Source organism: Hakea prostrata, chromosome 2 (assembly GCF_041222555.1).
Source record: "Hakea prostrata isolate BN-2017 chromosome 2, UWA_Hpros_2, whole genome shotgun sequence".
Lineage (NCBI taxonomy): Eukaryota > Viridiplantae > Streptophyta > Magnoliopsida > Proteales > Proteaceae > Hakea > Hakea prostrata.
The window spans coordinates 28,956,753-28,980,138 of record NC_142601.1 but is presented as its reverse complement, the minus strand read 5'-3'; the positions used below and the strand labels follow the sequence as shown (position 1 = coordinate 28,980,138).

General features: G+C 41.1%; 1 protein-coding gene across 1 annotated transcript; it reads left to right on the top strand.

The window, feature by feature from the left end:
- Positions 1-13,933: 13,933 nt before the first annotated feature.
- Positions 13,934-22,901, top strand: LOC149024187 (neutral/alkaline invertase 3, chloroplastic-like). Its single transcript, XM_089144505.1, has 7 exons — positions 13,934-14,186; positions 14,745-15,533; positions 17,920-18,085; positions 18,230-18,441; positions 19,317-19,810; positions 19,899-19,947; positions 22,138-22,901. Exons 2-7 carry the CDS (start codon positions 14,769-14,771, stop codon positions 22,462-22,464), a joined length of 2,013 nt encoding a protein of 670 aa, XP_089000631.1. The 5' UTR covers positions 13,934-14,186; positions 14,745-14,768; the 3' UTR covers positions 22,465-22,901.
- The last annotated feature ends 485 nt before the right edge of the window (positions 22,902-23,386 follow it).

Below are 23,386 nucleotides of genomic sequence, written 5' to 3'. Positions count from 1 at the left end.
AGAAATTTCTCCTTTTCTGTATCACTGGTTTCGCCTTAGGATCTATCCAGAGTTTATGCTCTGCGACAGCCCGATCGATTCCTGGCATGTCTTCAGCAGACCATGCAAATACATCTTTATTCTGTTGAAGAAATAACTTCAACTTATCTTTAAATTCCTCCAGCTGTTCAGACCCGATATAAGTAATCTTTTTCTCATCCTCGGTACACAGCTGGATTTGTTCCAGCTTCTCCACTGGTTCGGGTCTTTGCATCTCTGCCTCTTCCCGATCGTCTCGAACTTCTATAGGTAGGGCAGTTACCTTCCTCGGGCCCTCCTTGTCTTTTAAATAGGCAACGTAACATTGCCGAGAGATCCTCTGGTCAGAGGAGACTTGACCAATTCCCATATCAGTCGGGAATTTTATCTTCAAGTGTTTTGTCGAAACAATAGCACCTATCTTGGATAAAGATGGTCGCCCGAGGATCATATTATAAGCTGGCAGTTCCCGAACCACCAAAAAATTGATTCGGACGGTTGTTTCCTTAGGAAAACTTCCAATAGATAAGTCCAACTGGACCGATCCTTCCGCCACCGCAGATGACCCTGCAAAACCATATAGATGTGTGGATGAAGGTTTCATCAAGTCCTGATCCACCTTCAATTTTTGATACACTTCGTAAGAAATTAGGTCAGCTGCAGACCCTGTATCAACCAAAACTCTATGCACTTCCCGACGTGCAATCTCTACCTTGATGACTATGGCATCATCATGAGGTAAACAAACATCTCTTTCGTCCTCCTCGCTAAAGGTGATAGAATCTTCACCATTCAGCTTCTTTTCGCTTCTGCGTCTCTCCGGTTCCAACAAATTTGGATTTTGTTTTCAGACTCCGGAGTGATTCGGGCTCTGGTCCCCCGAAGATGGTAAGGATCGGTGACCGAGTAGCTTCAATCACCTCCTTGCCCTTCTTAGACTTCGGGGCCTCCCTTGATCGTTCCGAACTAACCGAACGATCCCTTTTAGGAGCAGCCGCACGTGGCTCACGTGGCTCCTCCCTCCTTCTGCTAACAAAACTGGACAAATGTCCCTGAGATATTAATCTCTCAATATCTGCTTTCAGATGATGACAGTCATTAGTATAATGACCATAGTCCTTGTGGAATCGGCAATACTTTTCTCGATCCTGCTGCTCTCCGGGTTTCAAAAGAATTTTAGGCGGCCACTTCAAGATATTTTTTCTTTTGATGATATTTAAAATATCAGCCCGAGGAACATTCAATGGAGTGTACTCACTTTTACCGGGAGACCTTTGGCGCCAAGCCTGAGATTTTCCAACCCGATCACGGACATTTTTCTTTGGCTTCTGCTTCTGCTCAGGAGCCTTCTGTTCCTTATTGGAGACTTTATTATCTCCTTGGCGCGCATCTAGAATCTCCATGACTTCAGCCTGCTTCTGGCATCTCTGTACCAACTCAGCATAAGTCGCAGGCATATCCTGTAGTAATAACTCCAGGAGTTTCCGATTAGTGAGTCCCGTGAATAGAGCAGTTTTGGCTACTTGCTCATCCAAATTTTCTATCTCCATCGTTACTTTGTTGAATCTTTTCAGAAACTCTCTGATTGATTCGTTCTTTCCTTGTCTGACAGTAAACAAGGTTTCTTCCGTTTTCTTGACCTCGTATTCCACTCGAATCGCCCTATGAATTTGCGCGCCAATTCATCAAAGTTTACGATCCTTCCAGAGGGGAGGTTTGAAAACCACTTTTGTGCTGCTCCAGCTAGAGATGAACCAAAAACCCTGCATAAAATTTCATCAGAATTACCTGAAACTGCCATGGTCTGTTGGTAATAGCCGATGTGAGCTGTTGGATCTCCGGAGCCATCGAATGTAGAAAAGGTAGGCAAACGGAAGTTATGGGGAAACTGATATCCCGCAATTGGCTCGGCAAAGGGGGTCTTCCGAATGACTGAGTAAATATCCTCAACAATCCTGCCCTTAGCCAACTGCCCTAATTTCTCATTGATGTTGGCCAATTCCTGACCAATCTGGGTCGGGTGATCTTCAGCAATATGATCACGACCTCGATTAACACGATCATCCCGTGCTATCCGATCATCACGAACAGCCCGTCCTTCCCGAACATTCCGCTCGTCGCGAACTGCTCGATCATCGCGAACGGTTCTTCTGACAGTTGGTGAGTGAGTTCTTACCCCTGTATCCAACCTTGTATTTGAATCAGTTGTACTCTCTTGCGGTCTGTCGAACCGATCGTCTCGCCTAGGTTGATCATCAATCCTCCTAGGTCCTCGGTCTCCTTCACGAAAATTCTGACCGATATTCCGGTCTTCAGCCAATCTTTGATCACGTGGCAATGCACGTCTCCCTGAATCGCGTTGATCAGGTTCTTGTGGTAAAACCACTCGTCTGGTGAGCATGCGGAGTGCTTGGCTCACCTCCAAGAGTTGAATCTTTACCTGATCCAATTGATCTTGGAGTGTATCAGGAGGATTACGTCCTCCCTGACCATCATCTACCTCGATAGGATTTTGGCTTCCCTGGGGAATATCTGGATTATTCGCTCCAGGGATCTGAACACCGGAATTGCGCTGTGCAGCGGCTGCTGATCTAGTCACCATGGCTTTTCAAGTCTTTCCCACAGACGGCGCCAAATGATGCGTCCAAAATCTGCTCAGCCCTTAGATCTCCTCGTGATGACCTGCAAAACGAAAGCGTCAGATGTGGCCCGACCGCGGGGGTCGGGAGTCCACCTCCGAAGGCTAAGTCAGTTGATGAACTTAATCACAAACGGCTCTGCTAGAAGTACAGAGCTAAGGAATGAAGAACTGGGAAAGGTGATCTAGATCGTAAGCCGCTGATAGTTTAAGTCTATCAGTATGTATCTGAACCTGAGTCTCAGATTGTGTGTTTTTGATCCTCCTCACCTCGTATGGTAGTGAGGTTTATATAGAGTGTACCTTCGAATCTCCTTCGTTGGATGCACTTGAGCCTTCTTCGGGTAGTCGTTGGATCTTAGCAGATAGATCCGTTGAGCAACAGACTTCTACTAGTTTGGACTAGTAGAGGACTCCTGAGATAACTCTTTAGGTTATGCGATGATTATCCCTTCGATAATGATTAGCCGCAGCCGTCAATTCGAGTCTGCCATCATTAGGGTAATTACCCTAATCCATAAGTAGGATTAGGGCATGCTTGTAGCTGAATCAGTTTTCTTCTTCAGCAAGCCATCTTCCGGATCCGGTTCGCTCGGGAGCGAGTCGGTTCCCTCTGTCTCGACCGGGGTCGAGGGTCGAACCAGGTATGAACCCGGTTTGATCATAATTTCTCCGTATTTTTTTTTTTCTTTTTCTCTCTTTCTTCCTTCCCTTCCCTCTTTCTCCCCCCTTTTTTTTATTTGGTTGTGTTTTTTTTTTCTTCTTTTCTTTTTTTTTTCTTTTTTTTTCTTTTTTTTTTTTTTTTTTTTTATTTTTTTTTTTTTTTTCTTTTCTTCCCTTCCTTCTTTTTTTTTTTTTTTTTTTTTTTTTTTTTTTTTTTTTTTTTTCTTTCTTATTTTTCTTTTTTTTTTTTTTTTTTTTTTTTTATTTTTTTTTTTTTTTTTTTTTTTTTTTTTTGTTTTTTTTTATTTTTTTTTTATAGGTTCCCCCCCCCCCTTTTCCGGGTGGGGGGGGGAGATCCCTTTGGACACCTTCCTAAACTGTTGGATGACATATTTAGGACTATCTAGTAGTGTTTGGCTAGGATGTCCCATTATGTCAGACCCTAATCAGAAGGGTATTGAGACCGAACGACCCGTGGTAGCAATGGGGATTCATGGGCGCTCAAGACCGGTAACCAACCCGTGAGAGGACAAGAATCACATTGTGGGGACCATTTATCGGTAGGGTTGCATATGGATGGATAGACTTGGGCTCACGGGCGCTTAAGACCGGTAACCAACCCGTGAGGGGACATGAGAGCTTCCCGTTTACCATATGTGGATGACCTATAGGGTTAATGAGTGACTATGAGGACTCTAGTGTGAAGGATACTGGAAAGGATCGCCAGGGGCGAGGAATGGACGTATCTGGATCTGACTTGATGTAACTAAGTAGGAGACTTGCATTTGGCTAGGCTTTGACCCTGACATGCGCTAGTAGTTAGACCAATGGTGATGTGAGAGAGTGGTGACTTAACCCCCAGCCATGGAATGTCCCGAGGGATGCCGGACCCACTACCAAAAGGCGTTGTGTGATGAGATGAGACCTTCTTAAAGAACTACGGTGCTATGACTTAAGGCATGTCTGCCAATAGAGACCAGCATACATAGAGTTAGAATCATATTGCATCATGTGTTTCATATCATATAGCATTTTACTTTGCTTTGAAATACTGCCATTTATGTTGTTATGGATTAACTGCCTTACTGGGTTTCTTTGAAACTCATTCCTTTTATGCAATGTATTGTTAGATTTCTCTATAGGTTCTGAGTATCATGACTGCTTGTATGAAGAAGCGCAAGGAGAAGAGGCATATCTCCAGGAAGGTGATTGCGGTTACGACAATTACACTGAAGATTTTGCGGGTGGTTATGCTGCGTACGATGCTTAGTCCGACCATAGAGTGGAAGCGCCCTTGCGCCATTTTTGAGATTTATACTTATAGAGATGTTGTCTATAAGATTGAGAACAATTTAGTTACTTATTGTACCTGCTACTGGGATTAGTTTTCATTACTTTTCCTTTTCTTTTTAAAACTACTTTTCCGCTGGTTGTAGAGTGGGATTCCGCCTCACTTTACTTTATTGATTTAGACATTCTGATTGTCTTTTGTACTCTGGTGATATATGATTTATTCTTTCCTTATTTGGATCTTTTGGATTATACTTTGTGTTGGTGCTAAAATTGCTGGAGGCTTTGAACCGCAATCTTCGCACCAAATCACTCAGATCTGGATCGATCTGGCTTGCTCTTCAGTCAATCAACCTCTCGCTCCTGAAAAATAGAACATCAGTGAGAAACGGAGCCGATCGTCTTTATCGACCCGTCTCCGACAATCTAGTAAGTAATTGATTAGAAGTAGAGCTCTCAGAGAGCTTTAATGGAAATGAGCGAGAAGAGTGAATATTTGAATGAGCTTACCTTTCATGAGAATCTTGGCTCTATTTATAGGCTTTAATACGTTGGCTCTTGTCACTGATGACCGTTGGATGGAAAGTATAGATCGGATGGCTATGATTAAGCCTTTGTTTAACCTTTGGGTGGTCCCTTAAATTCATTTGTCTCATTAGCTGAATCCGGTTGAACCTGGTCAGACCGGTATAAACCGGAAGTGGATATTTTAGTCACAACACTTTGTACATTGATTATTTATGTTCATGATTATGTTATTGTCTATGTGGGAGGTTGATTACCTCGGTACTTGATCTTCGAGGCTGTGGATCACACACTCGGGTATGCCAGGTAGGGTACCGGCTGGGTGGATGTGACATTCGTAAACCTGATTTGTCTGGAAGAATGGTGGCATGGTCGGTCGAGCTAAGCAAATTCCAATTAAGCTTTAAGCCTCGAACGGCAATTAAGGCCCAAGCATTGGCCGACTTTGTAGTAGAAACTACTGCACCGATAGAGGAGATCGTCGAGCCTAGTATTTCGACCATGTGGGAGATATATGTGGACGGCTCGAGCAATAAACAAGGAGCAGGGGCTGGGATTCTTTTGAAAAGCCCAGTAGGTTTTATTATTCATTATGTGTTAAGGTTCATATTTGAAGCAAGTAATAATGAGGTGGAGTACGAGGCTCTAATAGCTGGACTTCGCTTGTCAAAAGCATTGGCAATAGCGGAGGTAACTATCTTTAGTGACTCGCAGCTTATTGTCAATCAAGTACAAGGGGATTATGGCATCAGAGAACCCTGACTACAAAAATATCAAGAGATTGTGCAAGCATTGCAGAAATAATTCGGAATCTGAAAGTATGTCAGATCCCAAGAAAAGAAAATATAATGGAAGATAAGCTATCAAGACTAGCTAATGCCAAGGAAAAGAATTTAGACCCTTCGGTCTATATTGAGGAAGTAACATTCCCAAGCAATCAGGAGAAGGAGATATCCTATATTGAAGCCAAACGATGTTGGATGGACCCGATCGTGGAGTATCTCAGAGATGATAAGCTACCGAAAGATCCGAAGGAAGCAAGGTTAATCAAGGTACAGGCAGCACGATTTATAATGCAGAGTGGAAGGCTGTACCGAAGGTCCTATGCTGGACCCCTCTTGAGGTGCTTGGGTCCCAAAGGATCAGAAATAGCTCTAGCAGAGGTTCATGAAGGAATTTGTGGGGCTCATATGGGCGGTCAAGCTCTGGCCCACAAAATTTTGAGGCTCGGCTTGTATTGGCCGAAGCTCCAACAAGCTGCAATGGAATATGTTCGTCGATGTAGAAATTGCCAGATCCATGCTACGGTATCAAAAAGGCCAGCTGAAACCTTGACTTCAATTCTAGACCCCATCCCTTTCGCGATGTGGGGAATCGATATCATGGGAAAATTCACCAAAGCTGCCGGCGGAAGAGAATATCTAATAGTAGCAATTGATTACTTCACCAAGTGGGTAGAAGCTAGTGCTCTGGCGACCATCACTGAAAAAAGGGTGGAGAAGTTCGTGTTAGAGTCCATCATATATCGGTTCGGGATGCCAAAAATTCTTGTAACTAATCATGGCACACAATTCGACAATCCACAATTTGAACAATTTTGCAATACATATCTAATTGGCATAGTATGTCATCAGTAGCATATCCCCAAAGCAATGGCCAAGTGGAGGTTACGAACCGAACACTACTTGACGGGATAAAGAAGAGACTCGAAGTTGATAAAGCTTTATGGGTTGAAGAATTGCACAGCGTTCTGTGGGCCTATCAAACTACGATTCAAACTGCCATAGGAGAAACTCCTTTTAAACTTGCCTACGGGTCTGAAGCATTGGCACCTGTCGAAGTAATTGCTGGAACACTGCGGGAAAGAGAGTTCGAGGAAAAAGCAAACGAACAAGGATTGCTAGATAGCCTTGAATTATTAGATGAAGTTCATGCAAAAGCTATAGCAGGAACTCAGCATTATCAAAGAAGGGTAGCGTCACATTACAATTCCCGAGTGAAGAGTCGTCGATATCGAGCGGGAGACTTGGTATTAAGGAATACCTTAGCTTCAGACCCACGCCACCAGAGGAAATTGGACCCTTCATGGGAAGGCCCATATATGGTAACTAAACTGGTCGGTTTAGGAGCATATAAGCTGAAGAACATGACAACAAACAACGAGCTGGATCGTTCATGGAATGCTAGACACCTGAAGAAATATTATCTTTAAAGAAGATTATCAGTTTCATCATGATGTAACAACGTTCAACCCAATCAATACAATTCTCAGTTTTCAACAAACCATCTTTTGATTGGGGGCAACACACAATACTCAGATCAGATCCAGTGACAAAATCAAAAGGCATCGGTTTAAAACCCGTGTGGGACCTTCTACAAGGCATCGGTTTAAAACCCGTGTGGGACCTTCTACAAGGCATCGGTTTAAAACCCATGTGGGACCTTCTACAAGGCATCGGTTTAAAACCCGTGTGGGACCTTCTACAAGGCATCGGTTTAAAACCCGTGTGGGACCTTCTACAAGGCATCGGTTTAAAACCCGTGTGGGACCTTCTTTCTATAAGGCATCGGTTTAAAACCCCTGTGGGACTTTCAACAAGGCATTGGTTTAAAACCCGAGTGGGACCTTTTCAAACTTATTGAATTTCTACAGAAATCCTTAAGTCAAGGCATCGGTTTAAAACCCGAGTGGACCTTCTACAAGGCATCGGTTTAAAACCCGAGTGAGACCTTCTCAGACTTATTGTAATACCCCCCATATTTCTAACCCGAGATCCGTATTCCAGGTCTGAGAACCTGAAGGTCTAGTCGGGTGAACTTGTGGAGTATTCAGATTGAAGCCCATGATCCATACCCAGGACCCATGGATCTGGATCCTTTATCTGAAGAGCCTGCCTTGGCTAGAGCTGAGAATTCTGGAAGTCAGGTGTTGTTCAGAGATGTCCGGAATGGAGGTAAGATCTCCCCCATCTCTTATTTAGGGCTGGGTTGGCCTTGGGTATCAAGCCCCTAGTAAAAGCACCCTTGTATGGCAAATTACATGGGGGCGGTTACTAGTGGCGGTCGCTCAACGTAAGTGACCGGCCCAAGCGACCGCCCGATCTGTTTTCGGGGATTTTGCCCTATTTTGCCCCCTGACTTCTATAAAAGGCAACCTCCGTTTAATTAACGAATACTTTATTCGTGGTTGCTTATTTGGGAGGTTAGATGGCTGCGGGGAAAATTCGAAAGAGTCTCTGGAGTACTGACAGTGACTTGGAAGATCAGTTCTTTTCTTCTCTGACTCTCTGGTGTGAGGTATTGAACTAACCCTTCGTTCTTTACTCTCTTTTTCCGTTAAATTAGTATTACCTTTTTCCCTCGTCTTTGTGATTACCCCCTTGGATATTTTAACTCTCTTTTTTTAATCTACTTGAGATGGAATAATCGTAAACGGAACCCTGCTTCCGTGAGATGGTTAATCCAATCAAGGGGAGGGTTATGGGTAATCTATTGATGGTAATGGTTAATTTTCTCTCACCCTTTTGGCTTAGGGAGTGTTTAATTCGAGACTTAGGTCAAGATTACTCGAAATCCGGATTGAAATTGAGTAATCAGAAGTCTGAGTTTCGGATTGAAGCTCACTGTTTTTGGGGCGGTCACTAGTGGCGGTCGCTTAACCTAAGCGACCGGCTGGTAAACAGTGACCAATTGGATTTCGGTTCTGATTCAAATTGATTCATGTGACTTATATATTCTAATAACACTGTGTTTAGGTGATTACTGTTTAAAAGAAAAGTCTACTAATAGTTATTGGATTCCATTTTACAGACATTTCAATTATATGCAAGTAAGGACAATCTATCTTATCTATCTACATATACTTGAACATGTTAATCTGATAGTTGTTAGTCTTAATTTCTATTGTTATATGCTGCTGTAGTTGTATTTAATTCTAATATACTACTGCTGTTTGCCTTGATTTCATAATTACCTGGTGAATTGTGAATGTTATATGATTATGGTAATTGGTATATGGTTATGATAGTTGGGGTGTTCCTTTTGGGATATCTTGGCTGATGATATCAGAAGGTTGTGGAATGGGACACATGCCTGCTGATACCTTCAGCACTATCATGATTAATTGATGACATTATTAGGATGAGTCTAGATTGCATGGCTAGGTACCCCACATGCTACTACCCTTTCGGTAGGGGGATTGAAACCGAGTGACCCGTGATGACAGTGATGTGACTTGGTGGTCCACTGTTGGTCATGAAATGATAGGGTTGCATATGTTAGGGTTGGGCTCATGGATGTCCAAGGACCGGACCGGGTGTCGTGAGGAATCATAGAGCACCTGCCCCAATAATATGTGGATAACCATAGGGTTAAGGAGTAGAGTCCAACAGAGGTAGCCAGTCCGTGAGGATTCTTACTCCTAGGTTGCGAAGGATACTGAACCGAGTTGGTTGGTGCCATAGGGGATGTATCTGGACTTCATGTAGACATGTAACCATTATGACCTTGCATTGGATTAGAAACCCCGACATGCGCCAGTACTCATTACCAATGGTCGAGGTGAGAGAGTGTGGACTTAGCCCCCTAACCATGGTTTGTGAGCCAGGTGTGGACTTTCCCTTTTTCCCTGGATCCTTACAGAGGTAACCAGTCCTTGCCGGATCAGAGTGATGAGACTTACCCAGAGGAGGGTTGGTGTTTATTCTTAAAGCATGTCAACTGTTAGAGACTTGCATAGTTAGAAATCATAGCATCATTCATATTTTGCATTCATTCATATTACTGTTGTATCATGGCATTTTTGGATGATGGATGAGATATATGATTGTTTCTTACTGAGTTCTTTAGAACTCATTCCTTTATTCTTTGTATGTTTTTAGCCTATACAGAAGAAGGATTTATATCTGAAGATGGGCTGGTTTCCTATGAAGGAACCATCCCGTTTGAAGAAGATGTGGCACCACCAGTGGGAGATGGAAATAGCATGTGCGGGAGTTCCTGCGGGTGCATGGAGTGCGCTTATCGCACCGGTTGATGGTCAGAGGCGAAAGGTGGTCAGGCAGTTCGCACAGAGACTGGAGAAGAGTTGGAGGACCCCTCACCTTATTAAACTGGAGTCTAAGTTCATTGATTTAGAAAAACAAACTGGAAAGAAACTGATATAAATACTTTTGAATTATTCCGCTGCCCTCATTTTTGTTTTATCCTTTATTCTTTGTTTCTTTCCTTTGATATTGGAGTATTTTGGACTCCTGTAATTCATTTAATTCAGTTATTAAATATTCTTTGCTCTTGATTATCTATATTTGTCTTAAATATTGTTGATAGACTAAAACCTTGGATCTTGTGACGGATCGCACCCACGAGTTGTCGGGCGGGTAACCGAGACCGACGGGTGGGGTGTGACACTTATTGCATTTCTCCAAAAATCCTTAAGTAAAGGCATTGGTTTGAAACCCGAGTGGGACCTTCTACAAGGCATCGATTTAAAACCTGAGTGAGACCTTCTCAAACTTAATGAATTTCTACGAAAATCCTTAAGTCAAGGCATTGTTCTAAAAACAACTAAGACTATTACAGCAGAGACTCCAGTGACTGACAAAGCTCAAAGATAAAGTTAATTCTTTATTCCTTTAAACGACCAGAAGGGGTCAACCTTTACACCAAATATACATATGAGATAACAAGTGTTGAGATACAATCCTCATTCAGTCAAGAAGGAAAATCATCATCGGTGATTGTGAAGAACTCCAAAAACATGATCGAAGCAGCTTTGTCAAAAGCAACACAGAGTTAAGAGAACAGAGTTGGGAAAACATATGATGACTACTGGTCATGGAGACATAGGTCCTCTCATCATTTGGTTCTCCTCCTCGATGATTGTGGAGAATTCCGTAAACTTCCACCTACAAAATCCTCCGCAATTCCATACTCTTTATCCAGCTTTTTCTGAAGAGGCCTGGCCTTGGTTAGACCTGCATTCAAGGCAAGCTCTTCATAGCTGAATCCTTTGAGAGGGGAAAAAGGAGGAGAGTCATCAAGATAATGCATTATGTCCGGATTTGGAATGTGCAGGTCCACCACGTCCTTGGCCCAAGCAGGAAAAGGAAGTCGCAGCTTTTCAAACACCTCGGGATGACAAGTGGCACGATGGGGAGCCGTATTGAAATAAGGATTTCTCCTTAGTATCGATTCCCATACCTCATTCTCACCGTCCCGATATGCCCGCAAATTATAAGTATTCAGCATGTCAACAAAAGGCTTACTTTGCAAATATTTGAAGATGCAAGCCCTACGAACATCAGTCGGAAGGGACTCGGGCAAAAGGGTAACAACTTGCCTTTGTGGCATAGATGCAGCTTCAGACCCTTTCGCCCCTGCCGAAAGCTTCTCAACTTCCTGCTCCAGCTTTCGGATTCTCTCCCTAGCACCATCCAAATCCGAACGAAGTAGCTCATTTTCAGAATTCTTCACTCGGGCAACCTCCCAAGCCTTGTCTCCATGACGAGCAATCTCAACATCCTTGGCTTTGGATTCTTCCCAAAAGCCTGGAAAGATCATTACTCAGTCTACTGAGTCTAAAAGTTGCTTCCACCTGATTGTGGAAATTACCAACAAGGCTCCTGCGACACTTCAAGAGTTAGTCAAGAGCAGAAAATCTTCAGAATGAAAGGCAATGGAAAGAAACTTACATCACCAAGGACTTTACAAAATCCCTATCCGAGACCGTAGAGAAGGATCTGCTCTCGGCGGGCATCTGAATATAAGTGCACCATTCTAGTGCCTTGTCAAAATCGCCTGTCACCAAGTCAGACCTCTTTAGCGACCAGGAAGGTTGGTACACATCATCATCTAACCGAGGATGCTTTCTAGAACCAGCACCCTCGACCTCCTCGGGAACCTCCACAACAGTTGGACGGTTGGAGGAAGATGCCAAACAAGCACTAGAGGCAAGTTCGGGAACCCGAACGACGACCGAAGGAACCACATCTTCCTTAGAAGACCGAACGGTCTCCATCATGGAAGAAGGTGCCAACGAAGCACCGTAGGGGGTTTCGGCAGTGCAAACAGCTACGGAAGGGGCCACATTCTCCTTGGGAGACCGAACAGTCTCCATCATGGAAGGAGACGTGAGGGAGGCACCAACGGAAGCTATAGGAATCTGAACTTTAGAAGATTCGGCAGCGGTAATCTCCTCATGTGGAACAACCTTCATCAGCATTGGAGCAGTCTTCTTGAAAGATTTCGCCCTAACATTATCCAAGTTAACTCTTGAAGGCACTACAAAGGAAAATAAAGCATCGTCAGTACGAGAGATCAACCAAAAATAAAGAAGAAAAGAGAAAACCCTAAATTTCTGAAGTCAAATGAAGCGAAGGATATCCAGCAGAGAGCTTACGGTATGATTAAACCCCAAGTATACTACATGAGAGATTACTCAGGTAGAAGAAGCTCATGATAAAACTGAATAACAGAAAAGAAACTCACTTGTTCAAGTTCTGATCGAGGTATCGTCAGAGAATAAGAGTACAGAGGTAGAAAGGCAAAACACCACTTTGCAAACGATAAAGACAATAACGATTTGTAGATAGCGAAGACAAAGATGAAGCACGCCTAAGGAACTTAAATAGCCTCAGGGAGTGACGTGACGGTTGAAATCCCAAGTAGATCAAGGGTTAAAACAGAAGGGACGTTTTGAATTTCGAAAAATGCAGGATCAACGGTCAAGGGATAACGACGCTTCAAATTCGAAACTTAAAGGCCAAGTTCGTCTCAAGTCTCCAAGTGTACCATTGTGCACATAATATGTGGATACTGCCAAATACCAACCGTCACACCAGTATTAAATAAAGAGAGTATTCCCAATTTCTTGGGAAGGACAATTTATACGCAAATATGAGGAAACATTTGGGCTTGGTCATAAAGATGGAGCAGTCGGGGGAGAAATGCGCCAAGCGTCATAAAGGGTTCTGTTAGAACCAAATCAACTCAAATCAACGCTCCCGAGTGTATCCCTCTGATGTCCCGAGCGTCATCTTCAACTAAGGTACAAGTTTATCTCCATAAGAGCTTATCTCATTCCTGAACGTCATTCTACATAAGGAAACAGAGAAAATTCTCTAAGTGCGCTATGAGAAAGTATTATCAGAACTTTATAGCAATCATTGAAAGAGTTCAAGAAGAAGGAGGCAAATATCTATTTTATTATCAACAGGCCATGGGGGGCCAACCCTCACAAAAAATATAAAGAATAAGAGATAGCTTCCTATTGTTCTCTAACAGGTTTGGCCGAAGAATCCTTGTTTGAGGCAAGCTTTGGAGGTTCTTCGGGAAGAGGCGGCGAATCATTAAGATACTCCTCGATATTTGGATCCGCTGGAATAGGGTCCTCTTCCTCCCAAACCTAGTCGGGAAAAGGCAGCTCAATCTTCTCTAAGATTTCTTTATGGCAAACACTCTGGAAAGGAGTTGTGTCAAAAGAAGGGTTCGCCTCAAGAATAGCCTTTTTTGATAGTGTGAATGATTTTTTTTTACCAAATAAGTTGACATTTTTCTAACAAATTTTAGCAAAAAGTCCATTTTGACACCTTTTTTTCTCCTCAAGGCTAACGGTCGAGCACTCATCTAATATCTTGCATTTTCCAAACAGCCAGCGTGTAGACTTGAGAATTGTGGTCGAATTCAGATGCTCGAGTTGAAAGTTGAAACGGGCCATAAATGCTGTCACAAAGAGTATAAAAAACCATAAATGGTTCAACAAGTACCTTCTCTTTTTTCTTTTTTTTTTTGTCTCTTGTTTGATTTTTTCCTTCTCTTTTCAAACAATATCACGTTATTATTTCTCCTTCAGATCCAAATAAACCAACGATTGAGATAAGATTTCTCTTAGATTTTATCCATTTCCATTTGTGGATCTCTATTTTCTTTTTTAAAATTTTCAAAATCTGGTCATCTGTTGGAGCCCTGCCCGGTCTATTTGAGAAAAGTAGAGAAAACAGGAACATGAGTAACGTTATTACGCTTTGAAATCAGCTTAAGAAGCGCTAGAACTGTGAGTAGCTCAAATTTACCTCCTTCCGCTCTCCTGATATTACTGTTTGTTTTCGTTTCCGCCGAAATAATAGGAAAAACATAAATTAACTTCGGAATCTACTTGTTCTTCAGATCCAAGTGCGAAGATTATTTGTATTTGTTACATGTTTAAGAGTGCAATTTCATGATCAAATTTCAGCTGGTGTTGACCTTGCGAGTTCTGTGCTTGTTTTATTTTTCATTTCATATGCTTTTTATTTTTCTTTTTAATTTTTATATATTTTTTAATTGTATGGTGATTTCGTTTAAGTTTCATTCACTTGGCGGGTTTTGCGAGGCTCAAGTGGTTTGAAGTAATTGCAGGTTATTCAAGAATTCTGATAGTTCTTGTTGACTTCCAAAGGTGGAATTATTTACATTAGAAGTACGCATATATTAATTTTTTTTGTGACTAATTAATGTGTGCAATATTCGAACTTAATAATTTAATTGTGTCTGGTTTTCCTCTTGTTTTGGGTTTCTCTGGGATGGATAGAACTATAGGATAGTGTTTGTTGACTTGAGTTGTTCTATGCAGGTTTCTTAACATCAGTTCTAGGGAATGCGACAGAACTCTCCGGCCTTGGTAATATCAAATTTTTCAATGGGGACTTCAGAAGCAATGTTGCGTTTTCTTCCGAGGACAGCAATACCAAACCTTGTGTTTTCTGATGCATTTCTTTGCAAAACAAACTCCGTGCTTGCTCTTAAATCTAATGTACAGTGTAGAAAGAAAAAGACCATTTCAGGTTGTATGGAATCATTAAATCGCTCCATAATGATACAAGGTTGCTTGAAAGTCTGTTGTATTCAGGGTATGCGCAATGATTGTCATGGAAAAATGATGTTCTGTCGGTCGCGGTTGGTGCATTGCCAATGTCAACGAGCTGAAGGTGTTGGTGGGTTAACTGCAGAGGATGGAAATGGTACCTTGTTTATGGATACTGCACGAAAATCTAATCTCATTAAGGGTGGGGTGAATGGACCAAAACCTCTAGAACTTGGGGAACTTCAACAGTCAAAACACGAGAAGGATACTTTGGCACCTAATGGTGAGTTGCCTGAAGCTGGACCAATCAAACATACCTCGGTTAAAGTTAATGTCAACTCCATTGAGGATGAGGCATGGAACCTTCTACGGGAATCTGTTATTTATTATTGTAACAGTCCCATTGGAACAATTGCTGCACAAGACCCAAGCGACTCCAATGTTCTGAACTATGATCAGGTCTTCATCCGTGATTTCATTCCTTCTGGAATAGCATTTCTTTTAAAGGGTGAATATGAGATCGTTCGGAACTTCATCCTCCACACACTTCAGTTGCAGGTAATCCATCCAAGCATGTTAACAATGCACTTCTGGGTCTTATTTTTTGGTTAATTTCATTTGATGAAAAGTTGCTTTTTTCTTTTTCTTGGGATGATGTTCCAAGGAATTGAACATTCACCAAAATGATCAATATTATCCTGCACTAACCTAAAATATATTGATAATCCTCAGGTTATAGAGGGTGTCCGAGGGGAATGGTTAATATTTATATTTCTATGGCAAATGCTATAATGGGGTGTCTAAGGGGAATGGTTATGGTTTAAGTTTTAGAGGTTGATGCCATTTACTTAGCATCAGGCTTTTGAAAACAGATTCATGTTTCAGCATTCTATGCTTCTGTATTTTATCGAAGGGAAAATCTTCCAGAAGGGCTTGGCAAGCATATAGATTGGGAGTTGATTTCCACTCCTTACTTGCACAGTAAAAGACTTCTCATAAACTTTATTGACTCTAATTATCAAGACTCCAGGGCTATATCAGGATTGACAGAATACAAACTTACACTGTTTGGGCAGGCTTGTTTCTCATAGTAAGAAGCCTAAGGTTGATCGGACCCTAAAGAGAAATGATCCATAAGCTTGGTCTGTCAAATAAAAGACATGAGTGGATTATTATTATGTGTAAAAATCTTAAATCAACTGATCCATAGATAAATCATTTCCTCCATGTACACCTTATAGTCTCTCTGATCTTCCCCAACATGTCCATTTTGGATCACCCCCTCTAATTATCTTCTCTCCTTGACTAAAACTTTGTACTCATCTACCCATGTGTTCTCAAGATTGTTACTTCGCACTTCCATCCAATCCTACTTCAGATGTGTGAGAAAGCTAATTATATTGAATCATTGATACCCCCCCCCCCCTCTAACAGAAACTTGATGGTTATAATCCTATATTTGAATCTTTTAACATCCACCACATCATAATTCTTTAAATCCTTATCCACTACTATGCTGACTCCACTTGTATTACTTCAACCTCCCGGTATATCAAAGTTCAAAAATGTCAAACTTCTTAGGTTTTTACCCTTTTATCTATAGTCTCTTCAATACAGGCAATGTTAATCCTATAAATATCTATCATTTCTAGACTTGTAGCTGTGAGAGATTTAATATTTCAAGATATTCTACTCTTTTGAACTAAACTTTTTTGCCCACTCATCTACAGTGCGAGAGCCCTTGTTTGCTTGTCACCATATCAGGGTGCTGATGGGGATGCTGCTTTGGGGGCACATCTAGCTAGCCCTTGTACGTTCTTCATTATACCCTAATGTACTGCATCACCCATTCTGTCAGGGAATGTTAGAGCATAACATTTATGGTAGAAAGGTGTAGAATAGATGTAAAAGGGTTTGGCTAGGGTTATTTCCCAGTGTCGGCTGCTGGGTTGATGCACCAATCTTTCAGCTTTATGCATGCTTGGCATTGGCAGCAAATATTTGTTGAGTTATTTCTCGACAATGTGTATTTGGCTAAAATTCATCTTCTTTATATTTGAATAAATTTTCTCTAGTTGCAGTTGGTTTCTATTTTTCCTTTCTCTTACCAGTCATTTTGACAGTCCTATTGTTAGTCAGACTAGATCCAAGTCTATATAAAGCTAGTTGGACATCTTTTATATCATGTTTATGGTGATTTTTAGATGGTGAATGTTGAGCGGATTTCATGCTTATTGGAATTCTTCTTCTTGTGGGGCAGATGGTTATTGCCGCCATTTCTAGGGGGTTTCCACTTTTTGAAGTTTAGTTAATGTGATTGTTCCAATTTGGTTGCCTTGCTGTAATCTGATGAAATTCTATTTAGTTTCTTTATTCACCTGTGATGTGCTATAATTATTGATGTGAAATATTTAATTTCTTCATCCAATGGACACTTGTTGAGTTCATAGTCCAAGCCCAAGATTAACCATCATTCTATATACCTACCATTGGCATAGATGGTTAACCAAGAAAAGCATCCTAACCCAAATCAATTTTACAAAACAATGCAGAGAGCATGTGGAATTCATTGAGGGTACTCTTTTGAACCAGTTGCAAACTTGAAACCACCCATATGAATATCCCTTTTAATCTCTCCCCAAATGTAACTCTCTGATCAACATTCCTTATCTTCATTACAGATATTACTTACAAAGATCAACCTGTCCTTCAGATTACCCAGTTCTCTTTTGTAAATAGGTATAATCTTAACTATTCAAATAAGGAATTGGAATCTTATAAACTTTAATATGTAATACTTCATCGAATTTTCTTAATGCTCTGACAGAATGAGATACTTTCTCCATACTTATCGACTTCCACTGCTTACTACCTAATATCGACATATTATCCAGGTTGTGTTTCATCACACTTTTTGAGTGCATATCTAATTTTGTCTTGACAGAGCTGGGAAAAAACAATGGACTGTCATAGTCCTGGTCAAGGGCTGATGCCAGCTAGTTTCAAGGTACGAACAGTTCCTCTTGAAGGTGATGACTCTGCAACAGAAGATATCTTGGATCCTGATTTTGGAGAGGCAGCAATTGGCCGTGTGGCACCGGTTGATTCTGGTAAGTAGTTTAAAAAAAGAAAAGAAAATCAGGTATTTCGTTTTTCCTCAAATCGTTACTTCTTTTGGAGAAAGGGTTCTCTGTGTAACAATATTTCCTTGCTTCTTTCTGTTTCCTCTATATGTGTAACAAATTTTGTTTCAGGTCTATGGTGGATTATACTTTTACGAGCATATGGGAAATGCTCCGGAGATCTTTCAGTACAAGAGAGAATTGATGTGCAAACTGGAATTAAGATGATTTTGAAACTATGTCTTGCGGATGGTTTTGATATGTTTCCAACTTTGCTAGTGACTGATGGTTCTTGCATGATAGACCGTCGCATGGGAATTCATGGTCATCCTCTGGAAATTCAGGTTTTTCTCTACTTTCAGGGTTCACATTCATCCGCAACCATCTGAATCAATTTTCTCATTTGGCATTTTTATTCTGTGTAAGCCATCCATTTAGCAAGAATGTTTAACTTGGTGGGGAAATAAACAACCCCAAATTTCCTGATATTCCTCATTGCAGTTTTTGGTTACACAAACTTGAAAATTTGATTCCATAGAATTATTTGTATACTCTTATTACAACCTAGGTATCTACATTAAGTTAAATCCAGAATTAGTTAGTCAGCTGTTAAGGAATGTGGCAAGTTATTGCCAGATCATGGGGTTGAATTCCACCTTCACTTGGGGGTTTACATCTTGGTTTTAGGGAGAGAAGGAAGAAGGTAATTTTACATGTTAGGTCTTACCAAGGTATCTCCGTGCAGAATAGGTGATTACAGCCAATAAATACTTGCTATTGAATTAAGCCTTTGCTCAGTTATCTGGTTGTTAGTTGACAGGTCTCTAGTTCAAGATTTGTTTCATATTATACAAAAACGAATAGGGAATTATTAGTTTCTTCTCTCTACTTCTGCAATGGTGGGGAATTGAATAAGGCAGTGGATATGTTGAACATGATAAATCACATGAATGTTATGCCAAAACAGTAAAGGTCAAGAAAGAAAAAGACTAGACTATTCCAATCAAACGTCCTGAGGGAGAGGCCTGGATGAAATCTAATTATTACTCTTAACATCTATCGGATTATGCAATCATCTGCCTGCTGCAGGTGGTGAGAAATTGGACACTACTTAAGTATGATGATTTAGGTACATATGTAACTTTACTGAAACTAATATATCCTGGTTGCCCTTGGGTATCTATTTTAATATTCTGAATGACATTATATGCTCTTGCAGTCACTATTTTATTCAGCACTGCTTTGTGCTCGTGAGATGCTCGCTCCAGAGGATGGTTCAGCTGACCTTGTTCGAGCGATGAACAATCGTCTGGTGGCACTATCGTTCCATATAAGGGAGTATTATTGGGTGGACATGAGGAAACTCAATGAAATTTATCGTTACAAAACAGAAGAGTACTCGTATGATGCTGTCAACAAGTTCAACATCTATCCTGATCAGATTCCTCCTTGGCTAGTAGAATGGATGCCCAAGAAAGGAGGCTATTTAATTGGAAATCTGCAGCCTGCTCACATGGATTTCCGTTTTTTCTCTCTAGGAAATTTGTGGTCTATTGTTAGTAGTCTTGCAACAGTGGATCAATCACATGCCATATTGGATCTAATTGAAGCCAAGTGGCAAGATTTGGTCGCAGACATGCCATTTAAGATATGTTATCCTGCGCTTGAAGGTCAGGAGTGGCGGATTATCACAGGCAGTGATCCCAAAAACACGTAGGACTTCTGCTTGATGGTTGTGCTGCGCATGCTATCCCCATGAATGTGGCATGTTCTTATCCCCATTTCTTTGCTTACAATGCAGGCCTTGGTCGTACCACAATGCAGGCTCTTGGCCAACTTTGCTATGGCAGGTTTGCTTCTTTCTCAATCCCCTTGTTTGTCAGACTTTAATGTATGGACAACCACATACAAAACTATCGAAGGTTTGTGAAACCACGACGGTATTTTAAATTCATTCAAACTCCAGCTTGTGTTTTTTTCGTGAAAATACTACTTTTTCTGCCACAATTATAGGACCTATCAGAGATCAATAAAAAAAAAATTTCAGTGTTATATGGGACATAGAAGGGGGGGCCTGGCGCAATGGTGGAGTAATGGGGGACAGAATATAGAAGAAAGAAGGATATAAAGAAGATAGGGGGAAGAAGGGAAATCTTAGAAGAATTAGTCTTGAAGAAGAGGAAGAGAGAGAAGAACACTCATAAGAAGAAAAGAAGAAGAAGAAGAAGAAAAGAGGAGAGAGGGGGGGGGGCTGCAAACGCACAAAGCTCAAGCTTCAATTCATATTTTTTCTATTCCATACTCAATAAGCTGATTACAAGTGTTTAAATAACAAAACAAACATACTTGATATGAAAACAAACTATAATAGGACTCTTGGTAATTTAAAACTAACAAAAGACTGATCCTTCAAGGACTCTTAGGAATTTAAAACTAACTAAAACTTATCCTAGATATCCTACCCAGATAAAAAACTTCGATTAAATGATTATCCCAATAATAAATAATAAAATTCTAAATTATCTCTAGAACTCCCACGAAAACAGATCCTATTTTATCTCCTTGCAAGCTGCAGTTTGGGCCCACCAAATTTGAATCTATTTCCATGCAAGCTAGACTTGGGGCCCACCAAATATGAAAAATATCATCTAAGTTACTGTTCACGCCACTGTAGCGTGAACAGTAATTTCTGGTTGTGCTGCATCAATTTCTCCCTCTCTTAAAAAAAACTCGTCCTCGAGTTTCATAGAAAAAAATCTGTCTCACGATTGGCACCACAAAAAAAGGATTTGATAGGTTGTTGTAGCATTGTTCACAATTACTGAGAAAAGAAATTAGGGGCAATAAAGAAAGGATGAAGAGTAGAAAGATTTCAAGGAGGAGAAGAAAACAAGGAAGAGAGAAAAGAAGGTTGAACAAACGATGAGATAAAGAAGAGATCTATCCAGGTTTGGGCTCTGATACCAAATAATGGGGGACAGAATATAGAAGAAAGAAGGATATAAAGAAGATAGGGGGAAGAAGGGAAATCTTAGAAGAATTAGTCTTGAAGAAGAGGAAGAGAGAGAAGAACACTCATAAGAAGAAAAGAAGAAGAAGAAGAAGAAAAGAGGAGAGAGGGGGGGGCTGCAAACGCACAAAGCTCAAGCTTCAATTCATATTTTTCTATTCCATACTCAATAAGCTGATTACAAGTGTTTAAATAACAAAACAAACATACTTGATATGAAAACAAACTATAATAGGACTCTTGGTAATTTAAAACTAACAAAAGACTGATCCCTCAAGGACTCTTAGGAATTTAAAACTAACTAAAACTTATCCTAGATATCCTACCCAGATAAAAAACTTCGATTAAATGATTATCCCAATAATAAATAATAAAATTCTAAATTATCTCTAGAACTCCCACGAAAACAGATCCTATTTTATCTCCTTGCAAGCTGCAGTTTGGGCCCACCAAATTTGAATCTATTTCCATGCAAGCTAGACTTGGGGCCCACCAAATATGAAAAATATCATCTAAGTTAATGTTCACGCCACTGTAGCGTGAACAGTAATTTCTGGTTGTGCTGCATCATGGAGTCTTTCCATTGTGCGCTGGAGGTCGTGGGATCCACCCCCCCGCCCGGCGCGGGGGGGGGGGGCGCCCAAAGGCCCCCCCCCCGCGCCCCCGGGGGGGGAGCTTCGGCACTGGGTAAGCCCTTTTTAGTGTTATATGGGACATAAAATTTGACTTGGATGGTTTTAATTGGCACTACAATGTGCCAGTTTTAGTTGCAGGACCTCCAAATACATTTGCCTCATGGATAATGGATATATAACATCTTAGAAGTAACTAGGACTCTTTTGTTGTTTCTGTATGCAAGTTTTCCATATTCTTTTCTTTGCTCATACATTGTATATGCTGCCTACAGCATGTTCTCAGTTCTACGTGCAGAAGCCTCGAGATATTTTCCTCTCTTTCTCTTCCTCGTGACATTGTGTTGTGTCCACAGATAGTTATTCATGAAATAATGTATTTCAGAAACCTGTTGCAGCTCACAGTGGCATGTATAAAGATGAACAGATTAGACATAGCTGCAAAAGCTGTTGAGATTGCAGAGAGGCGGATATCAAAGGACAAGTGGCCTGAATACTATGACACGAAAGGTGCAAGGTTCATCGGGAAACAGGCGCATCTTTTGCAGACGTGGTCTATTGCAGGATATCTTGTGGCAAAGCACCTCCTTGCTGACCCGTATGCAGCAAATATTCTAATTAGTATAGAAGATGAACAGCTTGTCAATGCCTTCTCCTGTATGATTGGTGCTAATCCAAGAAGAAAACGTGGTCGGAAAGGTGTAGAAAAGAGTTTTCTTGTATGAGGTTTTTGTCACCAAATCAAGAATCATGCAAGAAGAAATTTCATTGACAGACCAGACTGTGAAGCACGTGGAATCATCATCTGTGCCTCGCCAGATTGGCTGGTCATGGGCTTTTTGTAATTTTTGAGCTATTTTATATCTTTCCTTCTCTTCCACCCTTTTCTTGGAGGAGAGGAAATTCAAAATGAACCCCTCGAAAACAGAGATATCGAATCCTGTTTCCATGGGTGCTTGTCTGAATTAAATAGACATTTACACTCCAAGAGACGGCCTCTTTGTATTCGGATACCCTAAACAGTGACTTACTTGTAAAATAGTAGCAGTCTTCAAACACTTGGATTACCAATTCTTGTGAAATGGTGTAGGTGTTAGCCAACCATGTCATTTTGATGGGTGAGAAGTTATCATCAAGCCACAAAGATACCCGATTGATTCTCTCTAGGCCCTTGGGACTTTGTAGTAGTGAAGCGCATAAAAAATATTGCACACGAGAAAGTGTTTTAATAAGGGTTGATGCGTTACAGTTATATCTCTGATTCCGACTAAGCCTCCTCTCATTCTCAGGACGATGAGCCCTACAAGAAAGATTAGACGCGGGCCGGCTCGTGTGCCGGGCAGCCGCCTTTGATGGCTAAGTCAGACAATGAACAGGTTAAGATCTCGTGCAAGAGTTACACAAGACTATGTTCAGAATGTATTCGATGCTTACCGGAGGGGTGTGTCCTTGTTTTTATACTGTACGCATTACCTTTTCTATATTTGGTAAGTCTTCCCGACGAGGGTTGTTGTCCCTCTTGAGATTGCGCTCCCATGTCGTTGATCCCGCACAATCATCCTTAAGTTGACCTTCCATCTTGGGTGTCGTTGCCAAATAAGTCCAGCGTACGTTACGCTTTAAATTAGACGGTCGGCAATTGTCCCG

Bases quoted from the DNA above. Each gene is read 5' to 3' on its own strand.
- LOC149024187 (XM_089144505.1), top strand. From the start codon at position 14,769: ATGCGACAGAACTCTCCGGCCTTGGTAATATCAAATTTTTCAATGGGG. The intron at 18,086-18,229 runs GTAAGTAGTTTA...ATTTTGTTTCAG, and splicing joins TGTGGCACCGGTTGATTCTG to GTCTATGGTGGATTATACTT. The intron at 19,948-22,137 runs GTTTGCTTCTTT...AACCTGTTGCAG, and splicing joins GGCCAACTTTGCTATGGCAG to CTCACAGTGGCATGTATAAA.